At 50.0% G+C, this 26,910-nt stretch overlaps 1 protein-coding gene across 1 annotated transcript; it reads left to right on the plus strand.

Moving 5' to 3' along the window:
* On the plus strand, positions 1-26,910 carry LOC136960067 (protein PHTF2-like). The gene is made up of 19 exons (XM_067254395.1): positions 1-147; positions 8,209-8,289; positions 13,699-13,734; positions 15,381-15,386; positions 17,614-17,683; positions 18,769-18,927; positions 19,165-19,330; positions 20,203-20,364; positions 21,582-21,786; positions 21,928-22,101; positions 22,241-22,489; positions 22,652-22,780; positions 22,905-23,177; positions 23,579-23,710; positions 24,055-24,141; positions 24,253-24,408; positions 24,613-24,708; positions 24,826-24,951; positions 25,293-26,910. Exons 2-19 carry the CDS (start codon positions 8,245-8,247, stop codon positions 25,311-25,313), a joined length of 2,292 nt encoding a protein of 763 aa, XP_067110496.1. The 5' UTR covers positions 1-147; positions 8,209-8,244; the 3' UTR covers positions 25,314-26,910.

Consider the following 26,910-nt stretch of genomic DNA (forward strand, 5'->3'; position numbering starts at 1 on the left):
GCGAAAGGAAGAAAAAAAAAAAAATCCCAAACTAGTGGAAGCATCTCTCTGACACAATGAACTGGGCTTGCAAGTTAGATTAAGTGTAACCTCTTCGGACCATGTCCAAATATCCATCCTCTTGAAAACGCTACAATACCGAGTCAGGTAAGATATAGAAAGTGGTTATTTGAGACAATGTAGGGGTGTATTTAGACTCATTCGGCTTCAGTGTTAGCGGGACCATTAGCTAGCTATCCACAGGGGCTCGCTGGTAAACCAGCTAGATAGAGCTATACAATGTATAGCATTAGCTAGCTAGCTAGCTTGCGGTTAAAAGCATTGTTTGAAAACAAGTCCATGAGAGGATTGAGGTAGGGTGTTATAAATCTGTCGCCCAGCCACAGTAATTGTATCTGGATATAATGCTGCAATATCAGTTGCATCCAACCATTACGTTAAAAGGACTGCGAGACAAGTTTTTAAATAATTCATTGCAAATGGTTGATTGACCAAAAATAATGGATACGGATGATTTTCTTTGGTTAGTCATGATGAACTACATATAGGTTAATTAAGCTAGCTAGGCTAGCTTGCTACGGTAGCTTGTGCAGTTACACTGTATTTTTGCTCAGTTTACATGTCTTAGCTGTGTTTTTAAATATATTTGAACATACAAACTATCTAGCCGCAATTTGAAACGCGAAAGCAGAGAACCTACACCAAAGTAATAGATTTAATGTACTACTGCAGGTTTTTGTATATATTTTATACTCGTGTAGCAATGCGGCGTCACCCGGTATTTGGTGACGATGTTAGATATCATATCATGAACTCGTGTGTGTGTGTGTGTGTATGCCTGCGTGAACGACTGACTGCATGTCTGACTCTCACAGTTCTGTCTCGCCCAGTTGTACATTGTCGCATTCTGCTAGAAGACTGACCCCACTGGCTGACTGACTGGAACCATAGCCTGATGATCTGTGAATTTATCACTTATTTAGTCATTTAGCAGCCAATTGTTTACCGTTTTTTTTTTTTTTTTTTTTACAGCAGCCACTGTCTGGTTCTATCAAGTCATTAGATTGTATTTAACTGTGGAACAGCCTACAATTGACTTGTTGTAGTGGTGGTTTATTCCATTGAAGGGCTGAGCGACGTATATTTCTTACTCATTGGCAACATAGTGACACACAGCTTGGCTGTAGACCGCAAACCATAGTCAGTTAATTGGTTAAAAAAAAACGCATGTATGTCTGTTTCACTCGCCGCCACATATGGTAAACAGTTTAAATTGTAGCCTCTTTTTTCTATCTCTGTCTGGACTCTCCTCTAAAACCTTAAACCAGTCTGGTTCAAAGTTAGAATGTGTATCATGCTCACCAGAGCAGCCTCACGTGGAGGACAGCCAAGCCCAAATTTCTGCTAGAAATGTTCTCCTAACTTAGACATGTGAGTAGGAATAATGGCTGCTTTGTGGATTACACTGACTGGCCTGCTCTGGGCTATAAACAGAAGATTGTATTTGATCATAGTCACTTCCTCTATGAACTGACATGTCAAGGCCTTACAGTTATAGGCCACTCGCTCATATTTTCCAGAATTGTGTGTGTGTCTGCACACAATGCAGTTCAGATCCTCATTGGTCTTTGTCATGTTTAATAACAAGGCTAGGATCTTTTGATGTTTGCTCTTCAAGGTCACACTGGATCAGTGAGTTATTTCCAACCTGTTCTTGGCTAACTGCTGCTCTCCCTAGCCTTTTAAAGCAGCAGAGCTCCAGTTGGACATGTGCAGAGACAGGCAGACAGACAGACAGACTAGCAGGCAGACAGACAGACAGACAGACAGACAGACAGGGCTATATCAGGTCGTCCACTCTGCTGCTGGGTCTTACATAACCTGGAGCACACAAGGAGACGGGCTATTTGCCGCCTTTAAGCTGAGGATCCTTACAGGCTCCTGCCTCTGATCCTGCCCTGGAGAGGGCTGCCTCCTGGAGAGGGCTGCCTCCTGGAGAGGGCTGCCTCCTGGAGAGGGCTGCCTCCTCCAGGGGCTCTAGCTCCTCTCCTACTCCTCGTTCCCCTCTGTTCTTCCTCCCTCGCTTTCTTTATCTGGCTTTGTTTCTTTTCACTATCACTCTGGTTCTTTCTCTCCCTATTTCTCTCCCTCTTTAGCTCTCTCTCTGGGGGATGGGAGCAGGCATGTTGATTGCACAGGTTCAGACAGTTTATTTTTTCTTCTTCTCTGAAGGTGTTTGTGCGTGTCAGAGCTGTTTGTGGTGTTTGTTGACTGGGTGCATTCGTCAGTTGGTGTGTGTTTGACACGAGGCGTTGGCTGCCTTTTGAAGTGTGTGTGTGTGGCTCTTAGTGCAACGTGCAGCACATACCTTCCACAGTGACCACTGTCACATTGTGTTGGTGTCAGCTGCACACCTTTCGGTCTCTGGAACACACACAAAACCATACACACAACCACACACCCCAAAAATGGGAGTCAGGTGGCTGAGCGGTTAGGAAAGTGGGCTAGTAATCTGAAGGTTGCCAGTTCGATTTCCGGCCGTGTCAAATGACGTTGTGTCCTTGGGAAAGGCACTTCACCCAACTTGCCTCAGGGGGAATGTCCCTGTACTTACTGTAAGTCGCTCTGGATAAGAGCGTCTGCTAAATGACTAAATGTAAAAGGAAAGGAGAGAGAAAAAGAGGCCTTCTGTCAGATCAGTCACAGGAAGCTGGTCTCTCTCTCTCTCTCTCTGTCTCTCTCTCTGTCTCTCTCTCTGTGTTTTTCAGCTGCTAGTAACTTCACCCTGCTGACAGAGCATGGTCCTTTAGGTGGAATATTGTAGCTCAGAACGGGTCAACAGACACACACACACACACAGACACACACACACAGACACACACACACAGACACACACAGACACACACACAGTAGCGTGTAGCTAGCTGGTGTCCCAGTAGGTAGAGGATGTCAAATGTAGCCTACTATGTGTGTGTTCTCCATTGTCTGGTGGGAACCATGTCAGTCAGAAGAAGACCTGTGACACTCCTCTCTGTGTGTGTGTGTGTGTGTGTGTGTGTGTATGAGAGAGTGACATGTCTGGGTTTATTATCTGAGCTGGTTAAGTGCAGCTCAAGTTGAGGGGGTCTTGTGGTGTAACTAGAGCTTGCAAGGGAATCACCCTTCGTGATGGAAAACATGATCACTCACGCACTGAAACACATACGCATACATGCTCTCTGTGTCTCTTTCTCTCACTCACACACTCACACACACACACACACGCTTGCTGTCCCTGAGCAGAGATGTAATTTCTCCTGCTTATAAAAAATGCAGCACAGGCCCAGGGATGGCTACCTGGCTAGAGTTACACACCACCCCCACAGAGGTATGTGTGTGTGTGGTTAGTTGCATGAGCAGAGTAGGGTCTCTTTTAACAGTTTATATCTAGGCCTAGTAGATTATAGACCGTCACACAGCGTTATGCAACCTCCCCCCACTAGGCTGTGATGTGAGGGGCTATCACACTCCCTCTCTGTTTCACTTTCCCTTTCACTCGCTGGCTGTTTTCGCTAGATCTTCCAACTTTTAGAATGAGCTTCTTCCTCTCATCTTTTCCACCCTCTCTGGAGTAAAAAGTGTCACCATGACTACAGCCCCCTCCATCCTTCTGTGGTCACCTACGGAAGCATTTGCATCTCTAGCCACTGGACCTGACTGGATCAGATTCCTCTCCTCTCTTCCCCTCTCCTCTCCTCTCTTCCCCTCTCCTCTCTTCCCCTCCTCTCTTCCCCTTTCCTGTCCTCTCTTCCCCTCTCCTCTCTTCCCCTCTCTCCTCTCCTCTTCCCCTCTCCTCTTCCCTCTATCCTCTCCTTTTCCCCTCTCTCCTCTCCTCTTCCCTCTCTCCTCTCCTCTCCTTTTCCCCTCTCTCCTCTCCTCTCCTCTTCCCCTCTCTCCTCTCCTCTCTTCCACTCTCTCATCTCCTCTCTTCTCCTCTCTTTTCTCCTGTCCTCTCCTGCTAATCCTGGTAGCGCTTGTGTGCTAGCTTGTCTGGAGTGTTATTACTGTCCAGTCTGTTCACACACAGCTTTGTGTGTGTGTGTGTGTGTGTGTGGCGGGTGGGTCACACTGTTGACCCTGACAGGAAGGCTCTATTTTCAGGCCTGTACATTGGCCATCACATTCCCTCTTGGTGTATTTTTGGCGTCGTCCACACTGCCCAGTTTTTTTCTTGCCTGACCTACTTAACATGGAGAGGGGGGCAGAGAGAGAGGGTGACAGAGGGGGAGAGGGAGTAGGAGGGAGGGGAGAGAGGGGGGAGAGGGAGTAGCAGGGAGGGGAGAGAGAGAGAGAGAGAGAGGAAGAGGGGGAGAGAGAGAGGGGGGGAGAGAGAGAGGGGGAGAGAGAGAGGGGGAGAGAGAGGGGGAGGGGGATCAGAAATGGGGATCTGCCAGGATCTGGTTATAATGTGCTGATGTGTATTTTACAACCATATTAGAGGAATCACTGGTGACTGGTCTAGTCAGCCGCCGGCAGACGTGTGGCTGTTCCGTCAGACCAGCCAAGGGAGAACCCAAGCCTGTCAGGATCTGTATGTGTCAGAGGAGACGCAGACCGACAGGGCTGGTGGAGGGATGAGGGATGGGCGTGGGTCTGGCGGAGGGTTTGGTGCAGGGCCTGTGGTAAGCCCTGCGATGACTCAGCCAGACTTTAGGGCTTTGGGCCCAGTTTCCTCAGGTGAAGACGGGGAGGTTCCTGAGAGGACCTGGGCCTGCTCCCTCAGACGCTCACACCACCAGTGTTTTGACAGCACCCTCACCTGTGGTTGCCAGGTGTGGCCTCACAACCCTCCTAAACTGCTGCGTGTCACACACACACACAAACATACGTTTCCCCCCAAGACAGGAATGGAGCAGAGCTCTTTGGGACGTGTGACTGCTGTAATGACTCTGGACTGAGCCTCTCTCTTCCTGCTGTCTAATAGAAGCACACTGATCCAGAGAGCCATGTTCATGGAATGGTGCATGAATGACACGTCCTGTACTGTCTGTTAAAGAGTTCTTGATTCTTCAATCCAAACACAATGCAGTCTACACACACACACACACGAAGACGAGCGTTATCTGTCATAGATGTGATTGATTAGTCTGTTAGGACAAGTTTGAAGTGGACATTCTGTGCTTGTATGTTGTGGAACCTCCCAACCTTGAAAGGAGAAAACACAAGAGATGGAAGCCTGGAGGTGAAAAAGGGTAGAGTCCCTCTCTCTCTCTCTCTCTCTCTCTCTCTCTCTCTCTCTCTCTCTCTCTCTCTCTCTCTCTCTGTCTCTCTCTCTCTGTCTCTCTCTCTCTGTCTCTCTCTCTCTGTCTCTCTCTCTCTGTCTCTCTCTCTCTGTCTCTCTCTCTCTGTCTCTCTCTCTCTGTCTCTCTCTCTCTGTCTCTCTCTCTCTGTCTCTCTCTCTCTGTCTCTCTCTCTCTCTCTCTCTCTGTCTCTCTCTCTCTGTCTCTCTCTCTCTGTCTCTCTCTCTCTCTCTGTCTCTCTCTCTCTGTCTCTCTCTCTCTGTCTCTCTCTCTCTGTCTCTCTCTCTCTGTCTCTCTCTCTCTGTCTCTCTCTCTCTGTCTCTCTCTCTCTGTCTCTCTCTCTCTGTCTCTCTCTCTCTGTCTCTCTCTCTCTGTCTCTCTCTCTCTGTGTCTCTCTCTGTCTCTCTCTCTGTCTCTCTCTCTGTCTCTCTGTGTCTCTCTCTCTGTCTCTCTGTGTCTCTCTCTCTGTCTCTCTCTCTCTGTCTCTCTCTCTCTGTCTCTCTCTCTTTGTCTCTCTCTCTCTGTCTCTCTCTCTTTGTCTCTCTGTGTCTCTCTGTGTCTCTCTGTCTCACACTCACACTCACACACTCACACTCTCACATTCTCACACACACACACACACACACACACACACAGCTGATGTTGTAGAGGCTGGAGTGTACATGTAAATACCGTGAGACCAGCTGGTCACAGGGGTACCCTGTCCCATGGCTCTCTGGCACTGTTCCCAACGTGGAGGACACTGGGAGGACATGGTGTACACGGCGCAGTTACAGTGCAGGTGGGGTTGTGTGTGTGTTGTCTGGATACATCTTTAAAAAAAGACAATTCAGATTGTTGTTGTTGCTTCACTCTGTCAGGACGGGTGTTACAGGGTGGAACTGTTCACTGTCAGCATGGAGGAGGGGGGGTTAGAGTAGGTGTGTTCCAGAGAGTGAAGAGAATGATAGAGAGAGAGGGAGATGCTCTTACACTGTACACTGTACACACACACACAAACTGGTGTCTGTGTTTATCAACTGGACCATCACTGTGTTCCAGTGGTGGACACAGAGAATAGAGGTTGCAGTGGAGCCATCAGTTTGCAGATGGTGTGTGTGTCTCTACTACACACTGCTTTATTTGTTTGTTTTGGATTTAAAACACAGATTATAGAACAGTCGTGGATTCCGATTTAAGTGTGTTGGTGCTTCATGAGAAGATTGTTATTATGGCTCACATAATCCACCCCCCCTCCTCTCTCTCTCTTTCACACACACAAAACCTTGTTCCCAGGCCTGTCTCTTCTCACGGGCAGAATGGCTGGTAGAGAATTCATGCTACCCGGGTCATGGAGTGGTTTAGGAGGACAGTTTGGGTAGTTAGTAGAACACAGGACAGTTTGGGTAGTTAGTAGAACACAGGACAGTTTGGGTAGTTAGTAGAACACAGGACAGTTTGGGTAGTTAGTAGAACACAGGACAGTTTGGGTAGTTAGTAGAACACAGGACAGTTTGGGTAGTTAGTAGAACACAGGACAGTTTGGGTAGTTAGTAGAACACAGGACAGTTTGGGTAGTTAGTAGAACACAGGACAGTTTGGGTAGTTAGTAGAACACAGGACAGTTTGGGTAGTTAGTAGAACACAGGACAGTTTGGGTAGTTAGTAGAACACAGGACAGTTTGGGTAGTTAGTAGAACACAGTACAGGACAGTTTGGGTAGTTAGTAGAACACAGGACAGTTTGGGTAGTTAGTAGAACACAGGACAGTTTGGGTAGTTAGTAGAACACAGGACAGGACAGTTTGGGTAGTTAGTAGAACACAGGACAGTTTGGGTAGTTAGTAGAACACAGGACAGTTTGGGTAGTTAGTAGAACACAGTACAGGACAGTTTGGGTAGTTAGTAGAACGCAGTACAGTTTGGGTAGTTCCTGCTGTCTGAAGACTGACAGCTCAGGAGTCGCTCTGTCTGCCTGATCCTCCAGCTTCATTCTACTCATCCATTCATCTGTCCATCTACGATAGTGTATCAGGGAGTTTAGTGTACTGATAACTTCTCTGGCTGTGTGTATGCTGGGTTAAGAGCAGGTCTGCACACACACACACACATGTATGCTGTACAATATGTACACACACACACGGATACAGTAGAATGTGTACATACACAAACACAAGGTCTATTTGAGTGATTTCTAAGCATGTGTACACCTCTGTGTTCCAGCTTGTGCTGTGACCTTGTATCTGCTGCCAGCAATGCTGTGAGAGAGAGGGGGAGGGAGAGAGAGGGGGAGGGAGAGAGGGGGAGGGAGACAGAGAGACAGAGACGGAGACAGAGAGGGGGGGGAGGGAGAGAGGGAGGGAGGGAGAGAGTGGGAGGGAGAGATAGGGAGAGAGGGAGAGGAAGAGAAAGGGGGAGAGAATCAGTCCATCAAGGTCAACCAAGCAGACTAAGCTTTATTCTTGACCAGTCACTCTATCCATTCTCTTACATAACCACTCAGTTTCTTACTCTCTATTTCACACACAAACCATGTATAGTCAGTAATTATTTACTGTATAATTATCTGGCTACAGCATACTAGTAAACACAAACTATTGTGTGTGCACAGCCTGTCCACCCTGACTTGAATGTGAATCTGACTAACAGCACTGTAGCAGAGTACTAATTAACTGCTCTATCACCTGACAGAGGCTTTGTGTGTGGTTGTGTGTGTGTGTGTGTGGTTATGTTGGGAGTCGCTGTTAGAGAAAAGCGTGTGCTTGCTGAACTATTCATGAGGTGTGTGTGTGTGTACCTGCCCAGGTAGGCTGGTACTTATAAAAGCCAGTCAGAGCAGCCGTCTCCTCACATGCACTGTGACACTCCGTCTTACCTTCATTCCTCTTCTCTCCTCCCTCCCTCCCTCTCTCTCTCTCTCTCTCTCTCTCCGTCTCTCCGTCCTCCTGCAGTCTAAGATGTCCCATGTCGTGACCCGTGACGTGTAAATGGCGTCCAAAGTGCGAGATGCTGTTGTGTGGTACCAGAAGAAGGTAAGAGCTGCTGTTTACTTGTCGTCCTGTTGGTTGCTGATGCTCCAGTCAGAATCTGTGGCAGCTCCACACTAGAGCAGCACTAAGATGTTTTCGGTCTTTTCGGACTGATTCAGATATTTAGTTTTAGAGTCACATTTATATATGGATGTATATTTGGATTCGGGTATTTATTATATTTATATCGCTAGTGAATACTTGCTGTGTATAGCCTCGAACATATTTCTTGTTAACAACAAAGTTCAAAAGTTAACTGGACTGAACGATAGCTTAGGCTCGTTATTTTGTGGTAACGGATACAGTTTTGACTGTTTTACCAGTGGATCACACACTTAGCAGAGGGCCGGCCCAGCCTAGTTAGACTGCCAGTGGAAATGATTGGATCAGTTTCCTCCTCCTTTAGGCCCTGACAGAGAAATGGTAATTTGGATGTAGATATATTTTCTCCTTCCTTCAGTATTAGCTGGTTGGTTGCTAGGGCTTCCTGTCTGTGCTTGTCTGGACTGACAGAACCAGACTTGTCTGGAAGCCACGCTGACACAGCTAGCTGACACAGCTAGTTGGAGTCACCACAGACACTTGGGTGCTGTCTCTACTTGTCTGTCCCCCTGCTCAACTTAACAAGAGACTGCTTGTTAAGTTTAGATAGACCATCCCCCACTAGGCTGCTGTGGGTTGTTACTGGAGTTAACTGGGCCTGCCTGCCAGCCTGCCAGCCTGTCATTATGACTCCATGTCTGCCTCTCTCTGTCTGTCTCCCTGCCGCTCTGTCTGTCTGTCTGTCTGTCTGCCTGCCTCTCTGTCTGTCTCTCTTGACTGCCTCTCTCTCTCTCTCCCTCCCTGCCTGCCTCTCTCACTGTCTGTCTCACTGTCTGTCTCACTGCCTGTCTGCCTGTCTGTCTGTCACTCTGACTAGATTCAGAACTATCCAGTCATCCCAGAGCAGTCCAGCACCAGAGAGGAATCTATAAGGCCACTTTCTAATGATGGTGTTTGAGTCCACAGTGCTATACCAGGCCTAGTGACTGTCCAGGAGTCTGGATATATACATAGAGTATGGGTGCTATATAAAGGATGGATGTGTTGAACAGGCCTGGGGATTATTCCAGGCTTTATAGAGGTGGTGTTACGTTGTCAATAGACTGCTGAGGATTTAACCTGTGTGCTTGTCTTTGTGTGTGTGTGTGTGTGTGTGTGTGTGTGTGTGTGTGTGTGTGTAGTTAGGAGTTCTAAATGTTAATGTGTGACTTCCTGTGCTACTGCAGCAGCTGTGTAGCACCCTGACGACAGTAAACAGTGTTGGTCTCCTGGGTGGAGACACTGTCTCAGGGTGGGTATTGGAGGGTGGGACTGTTCACGTTCAGCATGGTTAGAATAGGTGGGGTGGTTAACACTCCAATCTGTCAACACACAAACACAGTCTGTCTTATGCCAAGTACTACTACCACAGTTCATCTGAGAGAGAGACATAGACAGAGAGAGAGACATAGACAGAGAGAGAGACAGAGAGAGAGACATAGACAGAGAGAGAGACATAGACAGAGAGACAGAGAGAGAGACATAGACAGAGAGAGAGACATAGACAGAGAGAGACATAGACAGAGACATAGACAGAGAGAGTATTCAGTTGAGTGAAGAGAGCGCTGGAGAGAGAGGGAGACAACAGTCAGTTCTAGTGGATAGCACAAGCTCTTGTTTGGATGCACCTCTTACATCACTGTACACACACACTGGTGTCTGTGTTTATCAACTGGTCTGTCTGTGCTGGTGTGTGTGTGTGTGTCAGCTGGCCTGCTAACTGTCTGACCTGGCCCCTGGGGTGTGTTATAAACACGCTCGTCCTCCCCACACACACACACGCACGCACGCGCACACACACACGCGTCCTTGCCCCCCCATACACTGCGGCGTGAAGGCGGCTGTTACATAACTCTGTTGCCTCGGCGACATAATCTCTGGTTTAGGATCACCCCCCGACCGTCGCCATGGTGAACAACCTGCCACTGCGGCATCTCTCTCTCTCCCTCTCTCTCCCTCTCTCTCTCTCTCTCTCTCTCTCTCTCTCTCTCTCTCTCTCTCCCTCTCTCCCTCTCTCTCTCGCTATCTCTCCATCTCTCTCTCATATATTCTCCATCCCCTCTCTCCTCCCCCGCCCAGTTATATAACGATAGAGGGAACAGTCAGAGTACCAGATGGAGGCAAGTCAGTGTACCTCCTTTGATTTCAAATCCTGCTGTTCTGTTTGTGATCCTCTCTCTCTCTCTCTCTCTCTCTCTCTCTCTCTCTCTCTCTCTCTCTATCTCTCTATCTCTCTCTCTCTATCTCTCTATTTCTCTCTCTCTATCTCTCTCTCTATCTCTCGGGGTGCACTGTGCCGGGGCTCGTTGGTAAAACCGACCCAGCTCTGGTTGCCATGGTGATGCCAACCCACACCCGCTGGACTGTAGCGTTTGACTACATCTCTCCGTAGCTCCCCCCCGCTCGCTCGCTTTAGTTTACTGTAGCTCTGTTTCTTTCTTACCCTCCCACACATCTGACGTCCTGTTCACCTTTTTATCATCGCCTATGTTTCCTCCACAGCCCTTTCCCTCCCTCTCCTCCCCTGTCTCCTGGTAGCATACAGAGCCCTGTCTCCTGGTAGCATACAGAGCCCTGTCTCCTGGTAGCATACAGAGCCCTGTCTCCTGGTAGCATACAGAGCCCTGTCTCCTGGTAGCATACAGAGCCCTGTCTCCTGGTAGCATACAGAGCCCTGTCTCCTGGTAGCATACAGAGCCCTGTCTCCTGGTAGCATACAGAGCCCTGTCTCCTGGTAGCATACAGAGCCCTGTCTCCTGGTAGCATACAGAGCCCTGTCTCCTGGTAGCATACAGAGCCCTGTCTCCTGGTAGCATACAGACTCCTGTCTCCTGGTAGCATACAGAGCCCTGTCTCCTGGTAGCATACAGACTCCTGTCTCCTGGTAGCATACAGACTCCTGTCTCCTGGTAGCATACAGAGCCCTGTCCTCAGGTAGACTGTACACAGTCTGTCAGGCTGCTGGCGTTCATGTTTCATGAGGCTTCATGAAAGATGCAGGAATGCTGCGTTTCCACTGGAGGAGAAGGCTGACCTAGTCAGGGCACACACCACACACACACACACATACACACACACACACACACACACCACACACACTGTCTTGCAAGGCAGGGTGATACAGGAGGGTAGAGGATGTGTTTCACCTGTTATATTTCTGTCCTCACTAAACACTGTAACACCCTGGGGCCCTTCATCTCAACCTCCTCTTTCTCTCTTCCTCTCCTCTTACTCCTCCTCTTTCTCTCTTCCTCTCCTCTTACTCCTCCTCTTTCTCTCTTCCTCTCCTCTTACTCCTCCTCTTTCTCTCTTCCTCTCCTCTTCCTCCTCCTCTTTCTCTCTTCCTCTCCTCTTCCTCCTCCTCTTTCTCTCTTCCTCTCCTCTTACTCCTCCTCTTTCTCTCTTCCTCTCCTCTTCCTCCTCCTCTTTCTCTCTTCCTCTCCTCTTACTCCTCCTCTTTCTCTCTTCCTCTCCTCTTACTCCTCCTCTTTCTCTCTCCTCTCCTCTTACTCCCCTCCTCTTCTCTCTTCCTCTCCTCTTCCTCCTCCTCTTTCTCTCTTCCTCTCCTCTTCCTCCTCTCTTTCTCTCTTCCTCTCCTCTTACTCCTCCCTCTTTCTCTCTTCCTCTCCTCTTACTCCTCCTCTTTCTCTCTTCCTCTCCTCTTACTCCTCCTCTTCTCTCTTCTCTCCTCTCTCCTCCCTCTTTCTCTCTCCTCTCCTCTTCCTCCTCCTCTTCTCTCTTCCTCTCCTCTTACTCCTCCTCTTTCTCTCTTCCCTCTCCTCTTCCCTCCTCCTCTTTCTCTCTTCCTCTCCTCTTACATCCTCCTCTTTCTCTCTTCCTCTCCTCTTACTCCTCCTCTTTCTTCTCTTCCTCTCCTCTTACTCCTCCTCTTTCTCTCTTCCTCTCCTCTTCCTCCTCCTCTTTCTCTCTTCCTCTCCTCTTCCTCCCTCCTCTTTCTCTCTTCCTCTCCTCTTACTCCTCCTCTTTCTCTCTTCCTCTCCTCTTACTCCTCCTCTTTCTCTCTTCCTCTCCTCTTACTCCTCCTCTTTCTCTTCCTCTCCTCTTACTCCTCCTCTTTCTCTCCTTCCTCTCCTCTTACTCCTCCTCTTTCTCTCTTCCTCTCCTCTTACTCCTCCTCTTTCTCTCCTCTCCTCTTTCTCTCCTCTCCTCTTCCTCCTCCTCTTTCTCTCCTCTCCTCTTCCTCATCCTCTTTCTCTCCTCTCCTCTTCCTCCTCCTCTTTCTCTCCTCCTCCTCTTTCTCTCCTCCTCTTCCTCCTTCTCCTCCTCCTCTTCCTCCTTCTCTCCCTCCTCCTCTTCCTCCTCTTTCTCTCCTCCTCTTCCTCCTCCTCTTTCTCTCCTCCTCCTCTCTTCTCTCCTCCTCTTCCTCCTTCTCTCCTCCTCCTCTTTCTCTCCTCCTCCTCCTGCTGCAGTCCCAGTCAGAGGAAGCAGTACTGAGGTCTGGGTCACCCCCGGACACAGCTAGTTCTTAATGGTTCAGGGCCCACAGGAAGAGATAGGAAATGTAAACTTCTCAGAAGGAAGGAAGGGGCGGTGAGGGGAGTGTGTGTGTGTACAGTATTGTGCAGCCAGCCTGTCTCCTGTCTGTGACAAGGACATGAGGAGAGGAGAAGGTTAAGAGCTCAGTTGTGGGAAGGATCCAGTGTATCACTGCTTCTCTCTGGCCCCCTATGTGTGGCACGTTACATGTTTTATAAGTCTGCTTGAATTCTCAGTTTGATAGTCAGGGTGCAGGTTTTTTCTCTCCGTCTCTCTCCCTGTCTCTCTCCCTTCCTGTCTCCCTCTCCCTGTCTCTCTCCTGTCTCTCTCCCTCCTTTCTGTCTCTCTCCCTGTCTCTCTTCCCTTCCTTTGTCTCTCTCCCTTCCTGTCTGTCTGTCTGTCTGTCTCTCTCTCTGTCTCTTTGTCTTTGGCCAGTGAGAAGGGTGATGGTGTGTGAGTGGACAGCTGTGGTGTGCCGCCTAGTATAAAGCTGTCTGCTCCCACAGTAGAGCGATCAAGCTGAATACCCCATCGCCACTCAGCCGCAGCTCATAACATAATACACACACCCACACACACACCCACACAACACACACCCACACCACACACACCACAACGGCTCCATACAATATGTGACCCGACAGGTCAGCACACAGTCTCTCAATGTGTTTGCCCTCTTTCTTTCTTTTCTTTCAATCTTCTAGTATGTGGTAACTGTGTGTGCGTGCGTTGTGAACGTGCTGGGTGATAGAGGGACAAAGGCTGGCATCGGACACGTTTTGAAACCACTCCTGGATGCTTGCATGAACACCTGACTTGTTTTGTAGTCTCCAGATCGGTGCGTATGACCAGCAGATGGAGAATGGAGAAGTCTGTGGAACATACAAGAGAGGTATGGCTCTACTGTTCTGCTCTACTCTCTACTGCTCTACCTTTCTCAGCTCTACTCTCTACTGCTGTAGCTCTTCTCTCTACTGCTCTGCTCTCTGCTACTGCTCTGCTCTCTACTGCTCTGCTCTCTACTGTGCTCTGCTCTATACTGCTCTGCTCTACTGCTCTGCTCTTCTCTTCATCTGCACTGCTCTACTCTGCTCTATTCTACTTTACTCTGTAGTGTACTGATGCACTGCTCTGCTTTTCTACTTTACTGTGGCTACTCTATTACACTTCCACTTTGCTCTGCTCTACTGTCTGTTTCATGTATTTATTTTCCGTTGTACGTTTTTTCTGGCACCTCATGTCCTGTTCTCTCTCTCTCTCTCTCTCTCTCTCCTCTCTCTCTCTCTCTCTCTCTCTCTCTCTCTCTCTCTCTTCTCTCTCTCTCTCCTCTCCTCTCTCTCTCTCTCTCTCTTCTCTCTCTCTCTCTCTCTCTCTCTCTCTTCTCCTCTCTCTGTCTTCTATGTCTCTCTCTCTCTCTCTACTTAAACTGTCCTTCCGTTTCCATGTATACTTTCAACAGTGCGTCATGTTTTCAGTTTGATCCCTCCTTCCCCTCCTCCAATGATATTACTCTCCCTCACTCATCCTCTCCTCCTTTCATCCTTTCATCCTCATCTCTGGTCTCTCATGCCCAGTTTATTAGACTGGTGAGTACCACTGTAGCAGTCCTCCTGCATCCCATAATGCCCCTCTGCAGCCTGCCTACTAGACTGTTGATTGGTTGGTTTGTTGCCACAGTGTTTCCTGGTTGGCTCTTGAACCCCTTGACTGGCACGTGTGGCGAGGGTTTACATGACGGTGAGGACCCCCAGGTCGTGTCTGAGCTTCCCTGAGACATATTTGGTGGGAGGGAAAGATGGCGGATGAAGGCAGGGGCTAGGACCTAGGATCCAGGGGCTAGGGACTAGGACCCAGGGGCTAGGGACTAGGACCCAGGGGCGACTAGGACCCAGGGGCTAGGACCAGGGGCTAGGACCCAGGGGCACAGCTGTCAGCCAGGCCTGCTGTGCTCTCTGCCTGCTCTCTCTAACTCTGATGAGCGCACGACACTGGAGCTGCTTCACCTGGCTACCCCTAACCATGACCTTTCACCTCTGAAGAGCTGTGCAGATGGGGGGTCACCCACACTAACCTGAGCTCACAAGCTCACAGCCATGTTGTCTTCGTACTGGTGTGTCATACACTCTCTTTAATGAGCTAAAAATCTTGACACACACACTCACAGACTGTGTCCCTGCTATGGTTTCCTTCCTGTCATGTAAACAGTGTCAGTGTATCATGTGTTGTAGCGTAGCATTCAGACCTCTGAACCTCACCTATCTGTCTCAGTGTGCTAAGCTAGCTAGCATTTACAGCCTGCCCCTTGAACCTGATTTAGTCGACATGGCTGTGATTATTTGTTTTTAGTCTATCTTGTGTCGCTAATGTATAACTCACTCATGTATAACTCACTCTTGCTCGCCGATGGGGTGAAACATGTCTGTACAAGGCATTGGAGCTGCCCCCTGGTGGTGATAGGGGTGAACTGTACTCTTGACTCAATGGCTAAAAATAGCTGACATATAATCCTAGATTAGATAAAAGTACAAGTAGCCTAGATTGTTAATAAGTGATTTGAAGGTTTATTGGTCTTTTCCCACTGCTTAAAACGGACCTGTGTTAACCTAGATTAGATAAAGCAAGTTCAAGTACCCTATATAGTTAATAAGTGATCTCCATAACAACCAGGTTGGCCAGGAGGCTGGTCGCTCACAGGTCCGCACTCCAGCGGGAGGCTTTTGGCTCAGCCTTGCGGGTCCTTCCCAGATAAAGAACCTGATATGAGCTTATACATGCAGATAAGGACCGCTAGCATGCACCTGAGAGGAAATATTTGTTTTACCTGCCAGACACTCACCTGAGGGAATATCCTGCAGGGTTTCTCAATGCTCCCGGTGTAGCTCGGTGGTTCTGACCAGGGTAAACAAACGTGACCTGCACACTTTATCTTGGATTTACACACAAACAGCCAAGACTGATGTAGAATTGTTGGAGGTTTAGAGTGTCTCTCTGTTCTAAAACTAAAGGCTTGAACATTCCGAAGGCCCCAGCTTTCTGCTGCTGCAGGTTACCTGATGCACTGAGGACTTCCTGTCCTGCTGTAGAGAAGGATCAGGGCTCAGCACAACAGTGTTCCTCAGCTTCTCCAGTCAACACTGCATCACCGCGCTCGGCCCATAACCAGCCTGTTTCCTTGGCAATACAAACATTGCCTGGTTGCCGTGACAATGTCAGAAGCCCCACTGGCCTTTTTGTGTAAATATTCCTGGACACAACTCTCACATGCTCCTGGGTCAGAAACAGGAAGTAGAGGAAGCAAGCCTAACCTACTATTGTTCCCCAGACTGCATCTCCTTCACACACATAGGGGCTGCTCTGATAGTGTCCAGCCGGGTATCTAGACTGCTGCCTTCTCTGTAGCATACAGACGGTTATGTCCTGCTGAATGAGAGCCTGTCAGCTGAGTTTAGTAACCTGCAAGTTAGACCGTAACTCTTTTTGAAAGAAGGTTGGCCAGCATGCAGTTTATCTCTGGGATGGGGGAACACTACTCTAGTGTGTTGTCATTCAGCCTGTGTTTCTACCAGAGGGCAGTGACCTATATAGCGCAGCGTGTGATAGGGTGGAGCTGGTCCTGACCCTGCCCCAGCATGTTGCTGTGTCATTCTAGCGTGTTCTCTATCAGTGGGCGGGTGTGCACCAGTCCGTTAGCAGCTAGGCATTTACCCTCGTCTGTTTACCCCGGCGGGTGGGGGTGCACTGGAGGGGCGACGGTTTGTTTTACTAAGGTGTGTGTGTGTGTGTGTGTGTGTGTGTGTGTGTGTGTGTGTGTGTGTGTGTGTGTGTGTGTGTGTGTGTGTGTGTGTGTGTGTGTGTGTGTGTGTGTGTGTGTGTGTGTGTGTGTGTGTGTGTGTGTGTGTGTGTGTGTGTGTGTGTGTGTGTGTGTGTGTGTGTGTGTGTGTGTGTGTGTGTGTGTGTGTGTGTGTGTGTGTGTGTGTGTGTGTGTGTGTGTGTGTGTGTGTGTGTGTGTGTGTGTGTGTGTGTGTGTGTGTGTGTGTGTGCGAGAGCGAGAGCGAGAGCGAGAGCGAGAGCGAGAGCGAGAGCGAGAGCGAGAGCGAGAGCGAGAGCGAGAGCGAGAGCGAGAGCGAGAGCGAGAGCGAGAGCGAGAGCGAGAGCGAGAGCGAGAGCGAGAGCGAGAGCGAGAGCGAGAGCGAGAGCGAGAGCGAGAGCGAGAGCGAGAGCGAGAGCGAGAGCGAGAGCGAGAGCGAGAGCGAGAGCGAGAGCGAGAGCGAGAGCGAGAGCGAGAGCGAGAGCGAGAGCGAGAGCGAGAGCGAGAGCGAGAGCGAGAGCGAGAGCGAGAGCTGGCAACCAGGCAATGTAGCACCCACAGTTTGTGAGGTTCTAACGCGCATGTGTGTGTGTAGTTGCCATGACGTTTTATAGGATGCACACTCACAACTAGCCCCCCCCCCCCACCCCCCCTTAGAGACCCGTAGAGACAGATGTAGCTCGCTATCAGATCTGCAACCCGGCTGTTTGGTGTAGATTCTACTGTTGCCTGGTGTCTGTTGCTGCCTGTGTGTCTGTCAGGGCCTCACTGTGTGTCTGTCAGGGCCTCACTGTGTGTCTGTCAGGGCCTCACTGTGTGTCTGTCAGGGCCTCACTGTGTGTCTGTCAGGGCCTCACTGTGTGTCTGTCAGGGCCTCACTGTGTGTCTGTCAGGGCCTCACTGTGTGTCTGTCAGGGCCTCACTGTGTGGTGCTTTTACAGGGTCTGAGGAACAAGCCCAAGAAGACTGGTCATGTGAAGCCTGATCTGATTGATGTGGACCTGGTCAGAGGTGAGGATGGGGAGGAGGTGGGGTGGAGAAGGGAGGATGAGGAGGAGAGAGTGGGGAGGGGGGGAGAAGGGAGGATGAGGAGGAGAGAGTGGGGAGGGGGGGTGAAGGGAGGATGAGGAGGAGAGAGTGGGGAGGGGGGGTGAAGGGAGGATGAGGAGGAGAGAGTGGGGAGGGGGGGTGAAGGGAGGATGAGGAGGAGAGAGTGGGGAGGGGGGGTGAAGGGAGGATGAGGAGGAGAGAGTGGGGAGGGGGGGTGAAGGGAGGATGAGGAGGAGAGAGTGGGGAGGGGGGGTGAAGGGAGGATGAGGAGGAGAGAGTGGGGAGGGGGGGAGAAGGGAGGATGAGGAGGAGAGAGTGGGGAGGGGGGGAGAAGGGAGGATGAGGTGGAGAGTGAGGGAGTGAAGATGAAGAGAACGAGGGGTGAAAAAGAGGTTAATGGTTGAGGAAGAAGTGTGCTGGAGAGGAAAGAGAGGAGGATTGAGGGGGAGGAGCACAACATCCCAGGCTGTAGACACACACACACACACACACACACGCGATGCTCGAGTTCCTTCTTGAGACACTGTCAGGTTTAATGCCAGGTTGATACTGTACGCCTGCACCCTCTCCCCTGCCAACAGTTCTACCCATATCACTCTCCCTCTCTCCTCCTCTCTCCTTTCCTGTCTCCCCTCCTCCCCTCTCCTCTAAATAATTCAGAGGAGTTGACTCGTCTGGTTTAGCTTTCCTCTCAGCTTTTTCAAGCTCACCCACTGACAGAGAGAGAGGAGGAGAGGTAGATGAGAGGAGGAGAGGTAGATGAGGGGGGAGGAGAGGTAGATGAGAGGAGGAGAGGTAGATGAGGGGGGAGGAGAGGTAGATGAGAGGAGGAGAGGTAGATGAGGGGGGAGGAGAGGTAGATGAGAGAGGAGGAGAGGTAGATGAGAGGGGAGGAGAGGTAGATGAGGGGGGAGGAGAGGTAGATGAGAGGAGGAGGAGAGGTAGATGAGAGAGGAGAAGAGACAGGATGGGTTTCACTCTGTCATATGCCCTGCTAGGGTCATGTTCCAGTTCTAACAGTCTCTCTCTTTCTCCTCCGCCCTCAGGGTCTGCGTTTGCCAAGGCGAAGCCGGAGAGCCCGTGGACGTCTCTGACCAGGAAGGGGCTGGTGAGGGTGGTTCTGTTCCCCTTCTTCTACCGCTGGTGGATCCAGGTCACCTCCAGAGCCATCTTCCTGCTGCTTCTCACCCTCTACCTGCTGCAAGGTCAGCCCTGCACGCGGCTGCCTGTTCTGCCCTCAGCAAACGCGCTTTTTCCCCCTGAGTCGAAGTTCATGTGGGCCTATTTTTTGGCTTTTCCTCGCACTCTCTCTCTCTATCTCTCTCTCTCTCTCTCTCTCTCTCTCTCACACTCACACTCACACTCACACTCACACACAGAGCAGTACTTGAATGTTTTCTGCAGGGCTTGCTAACTGGTTAGTGTGTTTCTCCCTCCTGCAGTGGCAGCAGCCTTGCTGTACGCGTCAGTCCCCCTGACCCATGGCATCCCTGCCACCGAGGTGTTCGGGGCCACCTGGCTCATGCTGTTGCTGGGCACCGTGCACTGCCAGATCGTGTCCACGCGCACGCCCAAACCCACGCCCACCAGCGGGGGCAAGAGACGCAGGTAGGGGCGGGGAGAGGGATGGGAGAGGGCGGGGTGGGGGGATGAAGGGAGGGGCTGGGAGTAAGGTTTGGGGAGAGGGTTGTTGAAGTAGGGGAAGGAGGGAGGGGCTGGGTCAGGGAGTGGGAGGAGACAGTGTGGGTTAACTGAGATAGTGACAATATACTGAAGGTCTTCTAGCTATTCCACTCTATGGTCTCCCTCTTTGCCGATGTGTTACTGAAGTGTTTTGTTGCTGTGTGGAATGAGCTGTTTGTGTGTGTGTCAAAGACAGGATATCTGCAGTGTGTGTGTGTGTGTGTGTGTGTGACTTCCTGTTGTAGAAAGTAGCAACGTGTACCAGAAAAGCGTGTTGCTACAATCTTCACTCCTGGCTTAGGGAACAGCCACGACAATTTTCAGACTCACGGAAGAAAATTGGTCCATGCCACAGTTTTGGAATGAGGTTGGACGCTTACTGAAAGGGTTAACAGTTCCGATGCAGACCTATCGATGTGTCACTTCCTCACTACAGTACCCAGCAGCCTTCACTCTGGACAGCAGATGTGATCGGGGACCAAACATTGGGCAAAACATGCGAGCTCGTCTCATGCCAGTGCATTCAGCATTAAGAGTCATGGACAATTCCTATTGGACGAAACCATTCCCTGACCACATCTGCTGACCCACTACACGTCCAGCTGCTGATGTCACCGGCCAATGGCCAACCTCCTACTGGCCAAATGGCCGTTTTCACTGTTTGTTTAAAAAAAACACACAAGAACAAACAGAGTCAACGGCCTCCTGGTTGTTGATCTCAGTCAGATTCTGTTTTGGATCTCTTCACATCTACGTTTCTCTAAGTACTCCTGTACTTCTAATCTCTCTCGCTAAAGGAAGTTGAGGAAGGCAGCTCAGTGGGAGGTGCATAGGGAAGGAGATGGCTCTAGCACTACCGATAACACACAGGAGGGGGCGCCACAGGCCCCGGGCTCCACCACAGCTTTCAACCTGGCGACTCTCTTCCAAGATTTCTGGCATGATATCTGTAAAGCAGGGTGTGTATTCTCTCGCCTTTACAAGGTCACAACCTTCTTTGACGGCTGCAACATTTCCTTCACACACTGGACAGCAACGTTTGAAAAAGTTTCAACTTTCCGATAATGGAAACAATCTTTCTATTGGATAATAAAAACTGCCTTTCTATTGGATAATAAACACAAACACAGCCTTTCTATTGGATAACATTTGTGAATTACTGGATTCTATGCATCCCCGTAGCCATGGTGAGATGCTACTAACATAGCGTGCTTTTATAACTTTAAAGTTATAGCTTTAACCAAAGTAATCTTCCAACCTAAACTTATCTGTTCCATCTGTTACTGTGTGTTAATGTCCTTGGTTGTAACAAGGAATGTTGCGGTTGATTTTGTTGTCCAGTCAACTCTTCAAGCTACGTTACGTTCAAGAGAAGCATGGTGGGCAAAGCTAAGAAACATAACTAATCCTAAACCATAGTTGAGCATGAAAACGATCTCTCTGTACTAGTAAGACAAAATAACACAATTTCTAATGAGTACCAATCTGAAGTCATAAACATCAGCGGCGTCTCAACTTCTGTTAGCATGGTTAGCATTAGTCCATCTAGATTTAGATTTAGATTTAGATTTAGTCATTTAGCAGACGCTCTTATCCAGAGCGACTTACAGTAAGTACAGGGACATTCTCCCCGAGGCAAGTAGGGTGAAGTGCCTTGCCCAAGGACACAACGTCATCTGGCACGGCCGGGAATCGAACTGGCAACCTTCTGATTACAAGCCCGCTTCCCTAACCGCTCAGCCACCTGACTCCCTAGTCGTGTACTGGACACGCTCACTTTCCTTGCACCCCCCCATGCTCCACCCCTACCCCACATCCTCAGCTCGTTCAGGAGGGAGCCTCTTATTGGCTGCTGCTCCGACCACAACAGACACGGTGTCATGGTCTTGTGCATTGGAGCAGCAAGCAGGTTGTTGGGTTTTCAACCCTCAATTTCTTCTTTTCCCGTGGCAGCGTTGCGGAACGTGGCTTGCTCCTGAACGCAGCAACTACTGCTCTGTCTGTTCTGCATGCTGGAAGACTGTTTACAACCCCGACATGACCACAACTCTAGTCTTACCCTGCTCATCTCCTTTCTCTCCATCTCTCATCCTCCATCTTCCTGTCTCTTTCTCTCTTCCACTGCCCCCCCACTGTGTATGTGTCTGTCTCTCCCTCCCTCCTTCACCTCCCCCAGGTCTAAGAAGTCTAAGCTGTCCATAGACAAGTCCACTGAGACAGACAACGGCTATGTCTCATTGGACGGCAGGGTGACCAGTAAGAGCAGCGAGGAGGGGCTTCAGCTCCATGAGCCGCGATGTGATTTGCTGCTCCGCTCTGAGGAGACATGCTGGAACGCCCCGCCCCCCCCTCGGAACCTGCTGCTGCCCCCCAGCACCAAGGTAACACACACACACACACAGGTGTGTGACCTGAAGCAGGACACACACACTGTCCTGCTACTCACAGAAACACACACACTTTCTCCCAGAGTGGTTTGTGTGTGGGCTGGGAGGTTCCCTTCATGCTCTGCTGTGCTATAGGAGGCGTGCGTGGGCCCGCGCAGCCTGGACAACATGTCTGACGAGGCGTCCAGCGAAGAGGACCCCGAGGCCTCTACCTACAGCCCCCTCCGCAGGGGCGTGGAGCGCGTAGGCAGCGACTGCACCCTGCGCAACAGGAAGGCCCATCACTACAAGAAGCACTACGCTGCCGAGGTACACACACACAGACACGTTCCTTCATACCACTCCCACACACACACACACTCAAACAGACGTTCAGCAGAATAGACACGTTCCTTCATACCACTCCCACACGCACGCGCGCTCACTTCCTGCTCGTCTCCCCACACAGGAAGTGCCCAAGTCGGGGACGAGCTGCAGCTCGCGCTGCTCCAGCCTGCGGACGCAGGACTCAGAGAGCACGCGTCACGAGTCGGAGACGGAGGACGTGCTGTGGGAGGACTTCCTGCACTGCGCAGAGTGCCGCTCCTCCTGCACCAGCGAGACGGAGGGGGAGGGCACCGCCGCCACCGCCCCAACCCCCCCCACTGCTGCCTGCCTGGCAGCCAAGAAGGAGTACCGGGATGACCCCTTCCACCAGGTCAGCAAGGGCTCCGAGGAGTGTGTGTGTGTCTGCTGTCTCTGTGCAGACACACACACACACACACTGTGTATGTGTCAGTCACACACACACACTGTGTGTGTGTGCAGTCTGTGTGTGTCTGCTGTCTGCTGCGTGTGCTGACAGTGTGTGTGTCTGCAGGGTCACGTGCCCTGGCTGCACAGCTCTAACCCTGGGCTGGAGCGCATCAGCGCCATCGTGTGGGAGGGCAACGAGTGCAAGAAGGCCGACATGTCTGTGCTGGAGATCAGCGGCATGATCATGAACAAGGTGAGCAGCCAGGGAGGAAGGGAGAGAACTAAAAGATGAGGAAAAGACTGAGAAAGGAAGGAATAGAAGGTCAGACTGATGGATGGGTGTATAGTGATCCCTCTGTGCCCCTGCCCTCCCCCAGGTGAACCTAAACACCCCAGGGATTGGCTACCAGGTCTTTGGCAACCTGGTGTCCATCACTCTGGGACTCACACCGTTCGCCTACAGGCTAGCCCAGCACCGGGACCTGGACCAGCTGACCTCGCTCTCGGCCCACGAGCTTGTCTCCGTGGCGTTCGGCTCCTCCTCGGACGTCATGGTGATCGCCATGGTGACGGTCAGCTTCGTGGTGCGGGCATGCCTCATCTGGCTGTTCTTCTTCCTGCTCAGCGTGGCCGAGAGGACCTACAAACAGGTGGGTGCGCGTGTTTGAGGAATGTGGGTGCGTGCGTGAGGGTGTGTGTGTTTGCAAGAGGAATGTAGGTATGTGTGGGAGAAGGGTGTGCGTTTGTGGAGGAATGTAGGTGTGTGTTTGTTTGTGAGAAGGGTGTGTGTGTGTGTGTGTGTGTGTGTGTGTGGGAGTCAGATGGCTGAGTGGTGAGGGAGTCGGGCTAGTAATCTGAAGGTTGCCAGTTCGATTCCCAGCCGTGCCAAATGACGTTGTGTCCTTGGGCAAGGCACTTCACCCTACTTGCCTCAGGAGGGAATGTCCCTGTACTTACTGTAAGTCGCTCTGGATAAGAGCGTCTGCTAAATGACTAAATGTAAATGTGTGTGTGTTTAGAGCGTCTCTTATCCTCGCTTCTTCTGTCACAGAGGCTGCTCTTCGCCAAGCTGTTCGGTCACCTGACCTCAGCCAGGCGAGCCAGGAAGTCGGAGGTGCCCCACTTCCGCCTGAAGAAGGTCCAGAACATCAAGATGTGGCTGTCGCTGCGCTCCTACCTCAAGGTAAGCCCTCCCCTCCTCGCTCTACACTACGTGCAAAAGGATGGACACAACGCCATGTTGCTTAGGCATTTATGAAGAGTGACTGATTAAATGATTGGTTGAACTTCTTGTATTGATGTGATTGGTTATGTGGGATCAGACACCTCTGGTAGGAAGCAGGGGAGAGTTCAGCACCCTTTCTGTAACGTGTGTTCTCCGTGGGAGCAAAAATGACATTGTGTCCCTGGGCAAGGCACTTCACCCTACTTGCCTCGGGGGGAATGTCCCTCTACTTACTGTAAGTCTGTTACTGTAAGTGATAAGAGCATCTGCTAAATGACTAAATGTGATGTGATGTGATGCAGAGGCGGGGTCCTCAGCGCTCCGTGGATGTGATCGTGTCGTCAGCCTTCCTCCTCACCCTCTCCGTGGTCTTCATCTGCTGTGCCCAGGTCAGTGTCCCCAGGTTGTAGGTCACGCAGCGTACAGGACCTCTTCATCCCGGTCTGAACCCCAGCGTGCGAGCGTGACCCTGACCCTGTGGCTCATCTCTCCTCCCCTAGCTGTTGCACGTCCACGACACCTTTCTGGAGTGCCACTATAACTGGGAGCTGGTGATCTGGTGTTCCTCCCTGTCCCTGTTCCTGCTGCGCTTCGTCACGCTGGGCTCTGAGACCAGCAAGAAGTACAGCAACACCTCCATCCTGCTGACGGAACAGGTAGCTCACACACACACGAAAGTACACAAGCCAAGAAATAGTTCCTCACACACACACAGACACACACGATGTCCCTGTACTTACTGTTAGTCGCTCTGGATAAGAGCGTCTGCTAAATGACTAAATGTACACACGCCAAGAAATAGTACCTCACTCACACACACCTGTATATATCTGTTTAAGCAAAGAGTGTTTGTCCTCCAGATCAACCTGTATTTGAAGATGGAGAAGAAACCAAACAAGAAGGAGGATCTGACTTTGGTCAACAACGTTCTGAAGCTGGCCACCAAACTCCTGAAGGTACGCCTCCCCCCTCGCCCCCCCCCCCCCCCACACACACACACGCACACGCTCTGTGCCAGTCCTGTGGAGCCCAGTCTCATCCTCCCTGTGCCCCCCCCCTCTCCCCCTCTCCAGGAGCTGGACGCTCCGTTCAGGCTGTACGGTCTGACCATGAACCCCCTGCTCTACAACATCACCCAGGTGGTCATCCTGTCAGCCGTGTCTGGGGTCATCAGCGATCTGCTGGGCTTCAACCTCAAGGTACGTGTGCTTGTGAAGGAGGGGAGGGGTGTGTGTGAGAGAAACTGAACACTGGGAGAGGTACATCACAGGTGAGTGAGTGTGTGTGTGAGAAACTGAACACTGGGAGAGGTACATCACAGGTGTGTGTGTGTGTGTGTGTGTGAGAAACTGAACACTGGGAGAGGTACATCACAGGTGTGTGTGTGTGTGTGTGTGAGAAACTGAACACCAGGAGAGGTACATCACAGGTGTGTGTGTGTGCGTGCAGAAGCTGAAAGGGTAAAGAAATTATAGCAATCGTGTTGTCCTTGTTTGTGTGTTTATTAAAGCATACTCTACTTGTATTTTTTCCTTCTCAGCTTTGGAAGATCAAATCATGACATTAGGCTTAACGCCTCTGGTCTCACTGAAGTGACTATACCGCCTCCAGGCACAGGGGGGCGCTGGTCTCCTCTGACTGGAGGTTCTGCAGCAGTGGACCCCCTGCTCTCCTCAGACATATCACAGTGGTCACATGTTCTCACTTGTGCAATTCATATATTTATTTTACCCTTTCAGTGTTTTTAGTTGTTTATGTTTTGAATTGTTTTTGTTGAAAAAAAAAAAGTATTATTTTAAGCTACAGGATTGTTTTCTCAGAGGGAAGACCAGTTGACGTTACAACAAGACAAAGAGGTGATATCTTGCCTGACAACCGAGTCCCAATCTGGCATAGAATCTGTTTCTCTCATGGTACTAGGCTCTCTGAATGCTCCTCAAACACACCTTCTCCTTCCTCACATACTCCAAGACCCCCAATGAGCTTAAGTTGGCCTCTAAGACAGGCCAGTGTGTGGATCGCTGTTTATTATTATTCATAACCTATACATACTATAGGTAGGTCAATGTGTTTCTTTTGTGCAATGCCCTCCTGTGTTAAAGGAAGCGAGTACAGTAACATCTAGCCAGGTTTAACACCTGTATATCTTAATGCCCTTTCTCATCCCTGCTGTCAAGTGTTCTGTGGTTTCCCGGAGCACGTTTTACTTCAGTAATCACTGAATTTCAAGCAATAAACTGGTAGTTCTCCACCAGAGTCCTACAGAGAAGCTCTCTCAACTCACTTTTGTATAAAGCCATAAAACTGAACATACTTGTAGGGTAACTATAACCATATTTATGTACAGAAAAAGATCTGGTTTGTTATTGCTTTTGTATACACAGCTTAAAATCTCAAGTCCTCCTATCTTCTCATGTTGTTGATCGTGCCTCAGCATTTTGTGTTGTTGGATCAGCCGGCACCTCTTTCAACTTAAAAAGCTTTGCTCTGCGGAAAGACTTCCCAACTAGGCAAAGGTTGCTAAAGGCGCCAGACAGGAAAAGCTAACAGTTCTTCAACAGCTCAATATCAGGACTAAAACATTCAAGTATGTTCTTTTTTTGTGCCTATCTGAAAGTGAATGACTGAAGCGTACCTATGGGACTCGTCTACAGGTGGGGTTGGGTTAGTATTACACCATGTAATGTGCAGTTTAGAAATGCCCGAAAATGTGCACTTTAAAGCTGATTTAAGAGGGGAAAAAAATGTTACTAAGTTTCAATGTCAACCCGTTGTATTTGTAGGAAGTGAGAGCATTTTTGTACTTTTGTTGCTTGGTGTGGAGATGACCAAAGTGCTTGATTTTTTTCCTTTTTGCTGAAAAAGAATGTATTCACACATGCTTTAAAACCCAACTCTTTCGTTTGTAGACTGACTGTTTAAGTCGCTTTTCCCTATTTCGCATTCTGCTTTTATTATCGCTTTTGTGAAGAGGGACCTTCCTAGACATGAGAAACACTGCTGTGTTGAAGGAACACTCAAACCGTTGGAATGAGAGAATAATTCTGTGGATATCTATAAGACGCTCTTATCCAGAGCATATTTATGTTTGAAATATTAGGTTTTAATTTGTGGTCTGGTCTGTCCAGATTTTTTTTAATAAAAAAATAATTCAATTA

The sequence above is a fragment of the Osmerus mordax genome, chromosome 17, assembly GCF_038355195.1.
Source record: "Osmerus mordax isolate fOsmMor3 chromosome 17, fOsmMor3.pri, whole genome shotgun sequence".
Classification (NCBI taxonomy): Eukaryota; Metazoa; Chordata; class Actinopteri; order Osmeriformes; family Osmeridae; genus Osmerus; species Osmerus mordax.